Below are 15,394 nucleotides of genomic sequence, written 5' to 3' on the forward strand. Positions count from 1 at the left end.
TCTACTTAAAATCCCTTAGTTCTCCAAACAGAATTTTTTTCACTCCATTCTTTGCAAATTTGGACGTGAAAAACAAATGATTTCTTGTCCAGTTAGACTTTAACTTCTGTACATCAAGCAGCTGAACTAGACAGGACACACAGGGTCGACTGCTGGACTGAACTTCATTTCCTTTCCTAGCTTCTGCATTTGATAAATATCTTGTTTTTGAGAGGTGTGTGTGGAAAGACATGTCTAGCATGAAAGCAGATTAAAAATAACCCATGGGGATGTGAAGAATGACAGGGATTTTTGGTAATCTACTTTTAGGTTGAGGTTACAAATACTGACCCCCTCAAAGAAATAAAAGTTCTCTTTCCCTAAAAAACAAAAACAAACAAATGAAAAAAACCCCAAGTATACAAAGGGATACAATGCCTAATATCAGATTTCTCCTGCTGGCCTGAGCCAGGGCCTCCAGCCACAGTTAGGTTAACATGGCTTAGGGGGACCATTCCCTGAACCCTGCGTGGATCAGCACAGGGCTCTACTTAGCTCCTGTCACTAGGGTCCCACACCTAAAAGAGACACAAGGCACCTCAGCACTCGTGTCCTAGGAAACGGTGGATGTTGCTCTTCACTGCTGAGAAGAGTACCTCAATTTCTTATCTGAGAATTTAAATAAAATACTTACTGAATTTACAGTTTTGGGAATATTTTGCCTTCCATTCTGTCAGATTTTCAGAGAATCACAATGATGTGTGTGTGTGTATGTGTATATATAATTATATATATAATTATGTATGTATGTATGTATATATATATATATATATATATATAAAGTATGTGTGTGGGTAGAGAATTGTTACCAAAAAAAATTCCAAGGAAACTGGTTAAAAAATTAACTGTGAAATAAAAACTGCAATAAAAACTGCAACACTGGGCATTTTTACCAGCACAATAAAGCCTTAGTTTAAAAATAAAGGTAGCAAATGAAAGAGATGTTTAAGTAAAATATGGCATATTTGTTTCCCTTAAAGTCTTCTAACCAATATAATTTTAACACATGAAAATACTGTGAGGGTTACTACTGTAACTGAACTACAATGAATTAAACAGAATTTTCAGCTTGAAGAGGGGTGGGTCAATATTCTCCCACGTTAGAATAATTTTTATTTAAACTAATATATGAAAGCCGTGGTGCAGTCCTTCCCTGATGCCTGATTCAAACATCTGACAGCACTCTAAATGAAAGTGGTCAACTGATTACCTTTAATCTTCTCCATCTTGGGTCATAATTCAATGGCTCTGTCAACAGGAGAGCCCCTACTATTACCATAAAGCCTGATGTGAAGCTCACAATAATCAACAAGAATTAATTACAAATGGATACAGAGAGTGTAAAATCAGCAACCGAGGTGAGTTGCTGCTATCGGCTTCCAAGGCGAGTTTTCTAAGCTGGCAATGGAAGGCTGATATTTCTCTCACTGAATACACATTGAACTATCCAACACAAGTTAACCTGTCTGAAGTGTTCTTTTACAAACCAGCTTTCTTTCATGTGGTGCACATAAACTGAATTATTACAGTCAAACAGTCCTGGATACAGAACACTGCAGACAGATGACGGCTTAGCAGGCAACCGTCACCATATACACAATTTATGTCTTTAAAAAAATTACCGTAAGTTTTATTTCAAAGCAACTACCATTATATGTCTGATGACATCCACAATGAATCCCATTGGTGCCACCGTGAATAAGACTCGAGAGATAACCTCCTCATCTTTGAGGAGTAAGTCTAACGGCCATGCCAATTATGTTTTCCCAATCTGTCACATCAGTACAAGCACATAGACTGTGGGCGCCATTTTTACTGTTCTTCTGGGGTTGAAGTGCCTGTGACACACGTACATTATTTTTACCCTATGACTTTATTTTGCATTGAAAAGGTAGAACAGGAGAAAGGAGGCAGGACAAAGACTCTGAAGTTTTCCTTCTTCGAATGTATGCAGAGGTGATTATGAGCAGGATTCTGTAAAAATAAATCCATTAGATAAATTCAGATTTGGCAAGACAAATGAAAAGACTTAACTTTATCACAGCTTAATTGTTCAAATCTGTTAGATTTATTAAAATATATTATGTAAATAAACGTACACTAGAATTCATTTTTTTCTTCAAATTTTTCCCCTAACATTTATTGTGTGTGTGTGTGTGTGTGTGTGTGTGTGTGTGTGTGTGTGTATGTGTGAAAGCCAGAGGACAAGAGGAGTCAGTTCTTGGCTTCTATCTTGTGGGTCCTGCGGACTGAACTCAGATTGTCAGACTTGGTGGCAAGCTCCTTTACCTGCTGACCCATCTTGCCAGCCCCAGAATCCATTTCTTCCTTTTTCTTCTTTTGAGAAGGGCTTCTCTAACGTATCCCTGGCTGGCCTAGAACTTACAGAAAAGTGTCTGTCTCTACCTCCTGAGTGTGTCGCCACACCCAAATCCTAGAATTCTTTCTTAAAACATTGGAACTAATGCACAGAAAAGCAAAACTACTATTCTGAGGTATGCCACACATGCGGAAATTACAAGGGAGAATACAGTCTAGTTCTCCTGGTGAAGAGCTTCAATGAGATGGATAAAGAAGCTCTGTAAGTTGAATCAATTACCTACTGTGAGCACGAGGGTAAGACAAAGACAAATGCAGGTCAGTTTTTCAATGTACAAAAGGAGTCACCCATGTCAGAAAATCATCATTATAAAATATTTTCATTAACCTTGGTTCTGTCCGAAATGGGTTCTAGAGAACACTTAGTTTAGCCAGAAGGTAATCAAATGATTTAAAGGTGTGGCACAACACAAAGGAAGCTGGTCCCGAGAGTCATGCTCACAGAGGATTGTCACAGAGAAGCAAGCCGGATGCTGTCACGCAGAACCAGGAATTATTAAGAGAAGCTTCCGAAACACGCTTTGTATTTAGTGCACCCCAGTCTCAGAGTTACTCACGTAGTACAGTCTACTTCTCCTGGTGAAGAGCTTCAATGAAAGCATCAAGTTTTTCTTGAATTTCTCTAACTTTCTCTGTGGAGATAAATACAAACACATTTACTTTTCAATGGCCGCAAAAATTATTGGAGAGACTTATTATTAAATCGTCTATAAAACTTCTTGAACTATTTGAGGAAGAGGAGAAACTCATTCTCACTAAACCCCGTGTGGTTCACGTCCAGGTGGTCAGAAGAGCAGCAAGCAGCCCCTTCTGGGAAGTGGAGGAGGAGGAGGAGAACACTTGCAGACCCGCTGGGAAACTATTAATAAAGCTGTAGATGCTTACACAGAACAACGTCTGTCCGCCTACCCACAGAACTGCTTCACTGCATTCTTAGATTCCTCCAAGCTCTATCAAAAAACGATAAGGCTATTTTTAGGAATTAATAAGCAGAAATGGTGGCTGATGTCTTACCCAGCACGTGGGAGGCTGACTGTGAAAAGAATACCAGCCTGGGCTGCACCGTCAGACCCTACTATCTCAACAACGACAGCGAGAGAACAAAACTGTCCCTCATCTGGAAAAGGACCTTTGAAAAGTATCGTGACGTTACCAGGAAGGTCAGGCAACATCACCACGATGAGATGCATACTTCACTTATAACTTCAAAATGCCAAGAAATAAAGGCAAAGGAAACTGGGGAATATTTTTAACATATGAAAATACTTTTCTAGGTGTGAATGTGAAAAGTTAAGAAATATAAAGAACCACTGAAAGTAGATTTGTATTTATTTGAATTTTTATTTTTTTGTTTATTAGATTGATTCCACACACAACCTTTAATTTCTCTCTGAAATGTACACTTCTTCCACTAATATGAATGCTACTGCTGCTGATTCAGTCATGGACCTCCTGTCTGAGAGTATAGTTACACTAGGCAGTATGAGAAATGCTCCCATCCCTTCAACATAACATATCAGTGGGAATTACCAATTGACGGGAGCCGACTAGTTCAAGGCTGGTGACCGAGACGAGAGTCTGGCAAGCATCCTACTCTCTACTCAGAGGAAAGATCATACAAGGCATCTCTAATGGTCAACATTTATATCTTCCGTGATTAAACAAGCTGTATTGGAAGATATAAATTTTACTAGCAGTGTGCACTGGTGATGAGCGCCCAGCCGAAGGAAGGACGGTCCTTCTGCACCTTCCACAGCACTGCAGAACTCCAATGTCAAAGGAAGGACGGTCCTTCTGCACCTTCCACAGCACTGCAGAACTCCAATGGCGGCTACTACAGTCCCATACAAAGAATGGTGTTTGCAGATGCTTTGTAATCTAGTATTTCTAATTCTTGGTATTATATTAAGAGTAAGAAAGTATGTGGAGAAGAAAGCTCTATTGTTTTGATCAAACCACTGAGACAATCTAATAACAGTTAAGGCAAGGGTGGCATTTCCTCCTTCTACAGATGAGTGAACCAGAGAAGCTAAGACAATACCAATCTCTCTCTTATAATTTTAAATTTTGTGTGCGTGTGCATGTGTGTGTTGTTAAGGAGTGTTTAGTTAGCCAGAAGACACAACAAACATTCCATTGAACTAAAGCTCAGTCTTCTCTTGGGCCATTCTGGGCTTCTGATGCCCCTAAGCCAACAGGCTGAGACAGGAATAATAGTGTTAGGAGGATTGATTGATCCGGACTTCTGCTGGGGAAGAGGACTGCTTCTCTACAGTGGAGGTAAGGAAGATTATGTCTGGGATACAGGAGATCCTTTAGGACACATTGGTGTTACCATGTCCTCTGAGTAAGAACAATGGGAAACTACAACAACCCAGTCCAAGCAGATGACAAATGGCCCAGACCCTTCAGGGATGAAGGTACTGGTCATTTTTCCAGGGAAAGAATTAGCCCTGCTGACGTACTTGCTGAGGGTGGAGGAAATAAAGAATGAATAGTAGAGGAGGGTAGTTATGAATACCAGACACAAAAATGAAGACGGTAACTGACATTCATGCTTCTGCACTACTCTGTTAGGAGGGACTGTGCATGTATGCATGCATATAAGTAGATACTCGTGCTTTCTTCCTCTCTATGTGCTGGAACATCAATGGAGATGATATCAGTGGTTAAGTGTACTACGACATCATCTGAGATATCAATTAGTGTTAGCAATCTATTTTTCATATTTGTTATGAGATACTCAAAGACTAAGCATTCCTCAAGGTGACTTTGCCACCTATTTTAAGAAAAACATAAGTGTGGTTGTAAGTGGGAAAGTTACATCATGTTAGGTAGAATTATAACCTTGTTACTGTCTTAATTTTGAAATTAAGTATGACATAAAGGGATGTGACTGGGTGTCAAGTTGACAAGGGCAGACTTGTGATGGCTAGTCTTGGTTGCCAGCTGGACACAACCTAGAGTCACATGGGAAGAGGTAACCTCAATTGAAGAATTGCCTTGGTCAGACTGGCTTGTGGAAGATTTCTTGGTTGATGATTGATGTGGGAGGGCCCAGCCTACTGTGGGTGGCACCATCCCTAGTTAGGTAGGCCTGAGCTGTATAAGAAAGCAAGCTGAGCATGAGCCAGTGAGTAAGCCACACGGCAAGCCAGTGAGCAACATTCTGGTCCTCTACGGTTTCTACTTCAGGCTCTCGGCTTGACTCTCAATGATAGACTGTGACCTGGAAGTGTAAGCCAAACAAACTTTTCCTCTCCAAGTTGCTTTTGCTTAGAGTGTTTTAGCACTGAAACAGGGAAGCAAACTACAATACTTCCTGAGTCACCGTGCAGGCCCTTAGAACTTCAATCTGACTTTTCTGGAAGGCTAGCTTCCCTTTCTTAATCAGCAGCCAAACTAGCAAACGTATTTGTTTTTCCAAATGAAGACAGTCTTAGTTTTACAACTGATTCATTTAGTTGTTTAAAAACAGGTGATTTACAAACAATGAGTATTTTTCAGAGTTTCATATACATGCAGATCTCTAAATCATTCTTTAAAAGAGTAGAAGAAAAAAGCTTTTCAAATTATCTCACAGCAGTTCTAGAGCAGACGATCACGGTCTTCATAAAAACCAAAACAAACAAGAAAAACCCACCAAAACCCCGCCGAGCTTGAAAAGCATAACACCAGGGAAATCCCACAAAGGCATTTCCAGCCTCGGCAGCCTCTGATCACTCCCTGGTGGGCAGTCTATTTGGGAATGGCATGCCATATGCAGAAAGAATAATCCAATTTTATTCCATACATGATCTGAGTGTAAGTGGGCAGCCACAGGGTCAGTTTGCCAACCTCTGCCCCACCAGCGGCCTCCATCCTCCGAGGAGCGGACTGACCGGAGGTGTATGGCACAGCGGTGTCACCCGCAGCAGACAGGTCAGAGCAAAGAGCTACTTGTATGAAGAGACAGAGCCCCACTGAGGAAGGTGTCTAATTCTGTCAGGTCTAAAGGGAAGTCCAGTTTTTAGAAAATAAAGAGGTAAGCAATATTTTTTCCCTAAATGAAAGTTATGGCACTATTTAACACAAAAATACAGACAATTCTAAGTTTCCCTTAAAAGGTTACGCTTTTATGAACAGTTTTACAATTGTAATGTCAGGACATGGTATTGCCTTGCCACACCACCTTAAGAATGCCCCAAAGAGCATTTGAGAAGTAATGGAGGTGGGTGGTACGAGGAGAGGGGACGGCTGACACCAGGAGAAAGAGCGATCAGCACCAGCATCACTCACCCTAAAGAACTTCAGCTGTCTTTCTCCCCTGTGTGTGTGTGCGGGTGCTGCTAAGTACAGCTGTGAGCTCTCTGTGGGTCCTCCGCTCTTAACTGCTCAGCTGCTTTCCTCCAGCCCCAAGAGATTCCTCCTTAGTCTTTAATCTCAGCACTGGGAGGTAGAGGCAGGCTGATCTCTATAAGGTTCGGGGCCAACCTGGTCTATAGAGTGAGTTCCAGGACAGCCAGGGCTACACAGAGAAACCCTGCCTCAAAAATCCAAAACCCCAAAACCAAACCAAAATGAAACAAATAAACTAAACCCAAAACCAAACCAAAAATCAACCAACCAAACAAAATGCATTCCTTGCTTATTTATTCTTTTACTTTCAATAAAAGAATGTCTACTCTTTGGAAGTGATTTCAAATTTGACATTTTGAAATGTCTCCTTCAGTCCTGTAGGCATCCCTGCTAAGGATGAGCCCCGCTCCCCTTCCTCTGATTTAGAAACACACAGGAGGTCTGCTGCTTCACGCCGAAGCAGAGGAGCAAGAGAGCAAACAGCACTGTCTCAAGTCTACTGGAGTACCGCCTTCTATGTAAAATAGGATACATTTGGTAAAAATCAGAACCGAGCACAGATCAGCACGGCCAGTTGTAAAGCAAACTCCAGGTTCTCTCAAATATTTGGATTAAATATTCACATAGAGAATTCTTATAAAATCTGTAGCCTTTTTTGATAAATGAAATGGCCTCAGGGAGGGCTTAACTATTCTGTTACACAGTTCTACATGGAGTGAATTCGGAGACTTGCTCCCATTTACCCAATGTTTACTTAAAAGATGAGCCGTCTCAAACATCAATTCGTTGTGCATCTTGATTGAGTCATGAATATTCCCATAATCCTCAACTCATAAACCGCCAGCCTCAGTGAATGACGCTCCTTCTTTTTTCTTCTCTTCAGATGACTTGACACCCATTCACATTTTAGGTCTCTTTATCCCCACATGAAATGGCACTGCTCCTCTCAGAGCTTTCTGAGTCTCCTGATACTTGCTCTAAGAGTCCCCAGTACAGACTAATCTGTAATTAGGTTTTGAATACACTGACTGCCAAAAGCCCTAACCTGGGAGAGGGTTCACTTCAGTGGCTAATATCAGTTTAGAACACGAACAAAGAGCCACCCACAAAACACTGCGCTGAAACAACCCTTAGACGTCGTTTGATGTCTTTAAAGAAAGCATGAAGAAATTAGCTGAGGAACTAACACAATGCACTTTAAGTAACCCATGTACCCAGAGATTCAAACCACCTAACAGCTATCCCGTCAGAGGCTGCACAAGCACTCCAGGCTAGCCTTTAGGACACCTTGTGGGTGAAGTTCTTCAGTAAAGGGCTGTTCAACGAAGGGCTGGGAATTCCTGGAACCTTTCTACCTTTGGAGCTCACTCACTGCTTCTGAAAACGTTTTCTGTTTACTGCAGAACTGTACCATATACATGCCCTTTAGAAACTCAGGATCTCGAGTAATCTAGCATATGGAGAAACAGGGAAACAAATTTACGAAGGGGAAAGGAAGCCAGAACCCAAATGGTCAAAACTATAGTCAAAATTGATACCTATGATTATTTATTCACTTACTGTTTTGCCTAAAGCAAAAACTTAATTCAAACATTAAAGGGTACTATTATAAATGTGCTAGTTTATATCCCAAAGCTGCCTTAAGAAAGATTGAGAGGAACAGTGCAACTCCATGATTGCTAATACATAAACAGCTCAATAGTGACTCATAGATAAATCTAGCTTGCTTTCTTTTCTTTTTCTTTTTTTTTGCCCAGAGAGGGTCTCTCTAGCCTTGTCCTGGACCTCACTATGTAGATAAGGCTAGCCTCCAACTCAGAGATGGACCTGCTTCTTCCTCCTGAATGCTGGGATTAAAAGTGTATACCACCACACCTGGCTCCAAATCTAGCCTTCTTAAACCTCACCCCCTCCCACAGGGTCTCTCTGTGTAGCTTTGGCTGTCCTGGAACTTGCTCTGCAGACTAGGCTGGCCTCGAACTCAGAGATCCTCTTGCTTCTGTCTTCCAGAGTGCTGTGATTAAAGGCGTGCGTCACTACTGCCTGGCACTTTTAAAAACCACTTTAAGGCAAGGTAAACACTCCTATCAGGCTCCTTTGGTGGATATAATAGAACCTATTCATATGATTTCTAAATGTTTTGAAGTCTATTCTCCAAAAGACTTCGGCATGACCACAGAGCAGCCTTGCATTTAGGTCTTATAGCTGTTAGACTCTGGAATCTTCCTAGATGGATGGTAATACTAATTTCAGCGCAGCTACCTATGAATGATTATGGGTCTGTCTTAGTCAACAACAGAGAATAGTATCATTCAGGTTGTGGCCAGTGTCCGTAGGTGTAAAACCTTAACTTTTGATTATATCACACTCACTGAAAGGCTGTGCTGCTCAATGAAAGAGCTTGTATGTGGGATGGAAATTCATTTACTTCTTGAGATATATTTTATCTTTATATTTAATCCAAATTAAAAAACTGTGTATTTGGGCAATATTGTGCCTTCTCCCAGGAGTGCTATACTACTGGCCCACACTGAGGACGGAACACTGAAGACCCAGGGCCGGGACACAGCTCAGCTGGTAGAGTGCTGCCTCACCTGCAGGGAGCCCTGGGTTCTGTTCCCAACACTGCATAAACCAGGGGGAGGTGCAGACAGGGGACTGGAAGTGCAGCCACCTTTGTCCTTGGGCTACAGAACAAATTCAAGGTTAACCTGGGCTACCCGAGACTTACCCCACCCCCACCCCTAGAAACCGAGGGTCCACTCTGAAAGGACTGAGGAGAGACATTTCTATCAGGTGTGTGTAGCAGATACATCCATCCTTCTCCTGAGCTAAAGCTGTGTGGTGGTCTGGTGGCCAGAGAACCAGTTATCCAGCCTTACTTTCCACTGGGCCCCGGCACTTTACGTCTAGGGAGTATACAGGGCCTTGTCAAGCAAGAACCTGCAGTGTTACCAGCCTTAATCAAGTTCCACCTTTGTAGAAGACATTCAGAGACTCACACAGTCCAACATACTATTCCAAATGTGGTCTTTTTCTGTTGCTGATGCTTTTAAAATCATAATTTCAAAGCATTCTGCAGGCAATGGTGGAAATGTTAGTATCTGTCACATTTAACCCTTAGGGAATTCTTTTTTATGGAAGGAAAAATTATTTACATTGAATTCTTTTCTTTTTATTTTAAAACTTCTTTGAAAAAGGCTTGGCTATGTAGCCCAAGTTGGTCTTGAACTAGCAATCTTTGTGCCTCAGCTTCTTGAGTAGTGTGAATATATATATATATATATATATATATATATATATATATATATATATATATATATATATACATATATATATATATATGCCCCACCATGCTTTGCTATGCTCAATTCTTGGAAAAGCCAACATTAGAAGTATCTATAGAACTTACTTTCAGGACCAGAAATAACAAATAATAAGCTGTTATGGCATTCATGACCATCATTTTCTAGTAAAGGCCACAGAATCTATCATGAGGTTATAACTGTCTAGTGTGAGTCATTTTATTTTGTGTCCAGCACACAAAATATTTCAAATTATATCAGTTCACATTATGATAACAAAAATTTAAAGTTATTTGATATTCTAATTTATTAGTGATACACTGTTTTCTTTTTTCCTCTAATAGCTAAAATATACTTTGTCAAAATGAATCGTTGTATTTGCCCATGTATTGCCAGTGTAGGAAATCTAATATCATATTTCAAAGAAATACTGACCTAGGCAATTACTTGAGAAGATGGATAAAGTCAGCAAATTATTCTGTTCCAACAAATAAAATATGACTTTAAAAATGTTATAGTTTGTCTTTTCTACTTTTCTCTTATTTTTAAAAGTACATTTTACTTTGAGTTTTGTTAAGAGGAAAGCTGAAACATTTTAAGAAAAGAAAAACCACCCAGGCAGCCCTTAAAGAGCCAGGGCATCATTTATCACTTGCAAAGACAGATTTATAAGAAGAGGCCCCTCTGTTCCTTTAAGAGTGCAAAACAGATGGGGAGTGAATGGGTAGTCAATAGGACAAGGAAATGCATGGGAGGTGCTGCTGCGTGCATGTTCCCAGCATAAGAAAGGAGGCCAAGATTGTAACTGCATGACCGGGTCCTGGAGAGGGTCTTTCTTCAAGCTGTTCCAAAGACAAACGTTGCTCCTCATCCTGCTGTCAAACTGTTATAAATATTGCTTTGTCAAAAGACCTTCAGGACCGAAGCTTGAAAAAGGAGTTGTAGCAGATAAATGAATCACGGGAACGAGTCTCAAACAGCTCATTAATGTAATTTTAAGAGTAGAAGAACAAATATAAGCTCAGAGAGTGTAATTCTGACTTAGGAATTGAAAGCTTTAGTCAAGCTTATGCTGAGATGAAATGAAAAATGAAATACAAGTTATAGCTCTTAAATTCGATGCTCCATTAGGCAAAGTCCTGTCTGGCTTGTTGGAAGTACCGTGCCTAGGAGGTCTAGTTACTAATACAAGTTGACTTTTCCCAATTGGAAATGCTTGGGACCAGAAATATAGATTTCTGCTTTTCTAGTTGAATTCTCCAAATCTAAACATCTAAAATCTAAAACGTGTCCAAATCTGAGAGTCACAGAGTATCACGTGAGCACTCAAGTTTCCGATCTTACAGCCTTTGGATTAGAAGTGTCTGACCTGTACTGGGGCAGTAAGAGCAAGAGGCGGGCAGATCACAGTGATTCAGAATTGATGTCACCTACTATGTAAATTAGAAGTCATCCTCAAATTTTAATTACACTTTCTTTTTCTCAGCTGCCTGACGTGGGTGGTGGAATCAAGCTCAGGTCCTCCCTAAGAGCAGTACATATTCTTCACCACTAAGCCATCTCTCTAGCCCCAAATTCTGGATTCTTTTCTTAAAAAAACAATTCATATTTTAATTAAAAAATAACAGGGGTGTGTGCGCGCGCACAGGGAATATCCACGTCTAGATTCCTTTGTTTGTTTTTGTTTTTTGAGACAGGGTTTCTCTGTGAAACAGTCCTAGCTGTCCTGGGACTCACTCTGTAGCCCAGGCTGGCCTCAAACTCAGAGATCCACCTGCCTCTGTCTCCTGAGTCCTGAGATTAAAGACATGCGCTACCCCCACTGGCACAGACTCTAGATTTTGGACGCTTTGTTTCACTAAGAAACAGGCTCTGAAACACTTATTAACAATACAAACTAAGAAGCCAAACTACAGGAACTGTTGTATGACAGTCCTCACCAGCAGAAACCAGACTCAAGACAAACAGGATCACCAAGCAATGCTAAAAAGGTATCAGCACTAACAGAGGAAGCTCAGGTTTGTCATAAACATTCATGTAAATGGCTAAATTATTAATTCAATGAGCATCACTTTCTAACTATGAGCAATGGGGGGGACCACCTCTCAAGCCTTGCACAACTTTAAAAGATGGTCTGTGAACTGTACAAGCATGAGGGACAGGTGAGTTTGAAGCAGGACATAGAATCCAAAATAAGAAATGATGCAGTTACGTGGAAAAATTCTCTATTTCTGAATAGAGTATGTCACCACTTTCTCTTGATTTTAGTAATCCATGGGAAAAATTTCAGTAAAGATGAAATTAGGAAGAAACAAGTAGATCCCGAGAGAAGCAGGGCAGCAAACTTTTTTTTCCCCCCCTGATAATAAGAGAATCAAGATAAAAAGTGGTTAGTCTATAAGGAAGGGACGGTCCATTAATTATAAGATGGAAAGTTGGGCATCCCTGGAGAAGGAAGACAGGATAAGGCACAAGCACATGCAGGAAGGCCAGGGTCCTGAACAGGCAGAGGACTCTCAAGGAGTGACCATTAGTACACCGTATGCTACAACATGGCCCCGGGATCCCACGGCTCTATAAAGTACCTGCTCCAGAGCTTTTAGCTGTATCTATCGATGCTGCTTGTTCTCTGAATGAGTACTTAAAACTAAGTTTGTACAAAGAAAAGGAAGTGCACCGCAGCCACCTGCCAGATGAGAAGCTGGATACAAGTGCTCTAACAGCGAGATCAAGGTGTGTGAGCACTCCAGGTTGACCCAGAGCCTGCAAGAAACCGGCTCTAGAAACGGCCCAAGGTCACTTCCATAGCCTATTCAGTTACAATGGTGAGGGTAATAATCTCTGGTTGGGGCATTTTTCATAATGTATATGTACTAGCTTTTCCTGATAATAATAAAAGAAGACTTAAAAATTAAAACCTAAATTCTGGTAGTATACCTGCTGGATCTGTTTAAAGACAGAGCTGTGAGCCGGGCGGTGGTGGCGCATGCCTTTAATCCCAGCACTTGGGAGGCAGAGGCAGGCGGATCTTTGTGAGTTCGAGGCCAGCCTGGGCTACCAAGTAAGTTCCAGGAAAGGCGCAAAGCTACACAGAGAAACCCTGTCTCGAAAAACCAAACCAAACCAAACCAAACCAAACCAAACCAAACCAAACCAAACCAAACAAAAAAAGACAGAGCTGTGTACACAGCTCAGAGTAAGAAGTTTTGCAAAAAAGAGGAGATAAAAGATTAAAAACAAAATGAAACAAAACAATCTTGAATTCCTGTCCCAGAAAGGGGGCAAGAATTTATTTCACTTACTTAGGTGAAGTAAAAAATAGCAACCTTCTTCTACAATTCAAAATATTAAACTGGAACAGATCAAAGAGATGTATAAGGAATAATTAAAATGGACTATGGAAGGTTAGAGTGAAAGAAAAATCTCCCTAAAGTGACCCTTCAAAGCAACACTTCAATACGTTCCCACAGGACAAGTCAGATGGCTCAGGAAACAGAATACACTGACTTCAACAATGGAGGCAAGCCATTCTCCTACAGGCCTATGCAATGTCTCCTGGTAATAAATACTACATGGAGACCTTATCCGGAGAAATATCATATCATGTCTAGATTTCATCATTCCCATGATAGGATAATTCAGATGCTGAAATTTTAAAGGGAATTTTGCACTGTATTCATTGGGAGGAAAAGTTTAGAAATATATGATAGTAAAATATCATATATTTTTTATATCTTTTGGCCTTAACTGACATCTTCACCTACTCCAAGAATTGTGCTTTACACTGAGCACGCCTTTCATCCTAGCACTCAGAGGCAGAGGTAGGTGGATCTCTATGAATTCCAGGCCAGCCCAGACTGCATAGTGAGACCTTGTCTCAAAAACCCAAGGGGTGTGTGTGTGTGTGTGTGTGTGTGTGTGTGTGTGTGTGTGTGTAAGCAGTGTATTTCCCACACCCTGGTGTAGGGCGTCTCTAGTGGGTCTGTAACCCATAGAGCTCTCTTTTTCACAGTATCTGTTCATGGCTTGTTCAATTTTATTTTTTATGTACTTTCATAAGTCAGCAGATTATAGTGTGATTAGATTTGCATTCCCACTACTAGCTTCTGTTTTTTTTGCATTTTAGAATTGGAGAGAACACACAAAAACATAAAATTTGAAAAGGTAGGGCTGAAGAAATGGCTCGGAGGTTAAGAGCCCTGGCTGCCCTTCTAGAGGGCAGCATATACTCAGGCACGAGGCATGCATATACTGCACTTACATACTGCAGGTAAAACATTTATATACATAAAATAAAATGATTAAAAAAAATCTTTAGTTGGGTGGTGGCGGTGGCGGCGGCGGCGGCGGCGGCGGTGGTGGCGCACGCCTTTAATCCCAGCACTCGGGAGGCAGAGGCAGGTGGATCTCTGTGAATTCGAGGCCAGCCTGGTCTACAGAGTGAGTTCCAGGAAAGGCGCAAAGCTACACAGGGAAACCCTGTCTCGAAAAAAAACAAAAACAAAAACAAAAAAAAAGCCAAAAAAAAAAAAAAAATCTTTAAAAGAAATTTTGAAAAAGATTAACCCCAACTTTAAATTTATTATTTCATTCTAATATTGCTCATTAAGGAAATGGTAAGCATTATTAGAAAGGGAGAAAAAAAACCCCAAATTTCTAGTTTTAAATGTGTATACTGGCTTCCATAATAGTATATAAATAGAACTTCCTTTAAAGCAATGGTTCTCAACCTGTGGGTTGTGGCCCCTTTGGAAACCCTTTATCTCAAATACATTTACATTATGATTCATAATAGTAGCAAAATTACCATTATGAAGTAACAATGAAATGTTACTTCATATGTGGTGGTTGGGGCCACCACAGCATGAGGAACCAGATTCAAGGGTCGCAGCATTAGGAAGGTTGAGAAGCACTGCCCTAAAGTGATAAAGTATGTTGGTGTGGTTATGCACACTTTTAATCTCATCACTTAGGGTTGGAGGACAGAGGCAGGCCGATTTCTGAGTTCCAGGACAGTCAGAGCTATACAGTGACTGTCTTAAAACAAAACAAACAAAAATCCCCAACTCATAGATTATTGAAAGTAACATTGTTTTTATTCTCATTTAGAATCATAGTCTCATTTATAATAATGAATTATAAATTATAATTTTAAAATATTTATAATTTAAAATTGCACTTAAAGCAATAAAGGAGATATTTAATAACAGTGTTGAACACAGCAGCCTATACAATATAAAGTAAATATCCTTTTAATTATACAACAATTTATTCCTCAATCGTGACCTAAAAAAAAGAACTGGGCCATGAAAAGTGTACTTTCATCTGAAGAC

General features: G+C 40.5%; 1 protein-coding gene across 4 annotated transcripts in view; it reads right to left on the minus strand.

Annotated features, from left to right (window-relative positions):
* Positions 1–1,893: 1,893 nt before the first annotated feature.
* Positions 1,894–15,394, minus strand: part of Opa1 (OPA1 mitochondrial dynamin like GTPase) — a 75,859-nt gene continuing 62,358 nt past the window's right edge. For all 4 annotated transcript variants that reach the window (XM_059276810.1, XM_059276808.1, XM_059276811.1 and 1 more), the window contains 2 exons: positions 2,976–3,050; positions 1,894–2,013 (listed from right to left, as the gene is read on the minus strand). In XM_059276810.1, coding sequence (XP_059132793.1) covers positions 2,986–3,050 — 65 coding nt within the window. In that variant the 3' untranslated portion in view covers positions 1,894–2,013; positions 2,976–2,985. The remainder of the gene's footprint in view (positions 2,014–2,975; positions 3,051–15,394) is intronic.

This window comes from Peromyscus eremicus, chromosome 12 (assembly GCF_949786415.1).
Source record: "Peromyscus eremicus chromosome 12, PerEre_H2_v1, whole genome shotgun sequence".
Classification (NCBI taxonomy): domain Eukaryota; kingdom Metazoa; phylum Chordata; class Mammalia; order Rodentia; family Cricetidae; genus Peromyscus; species Peromyscus eremicus.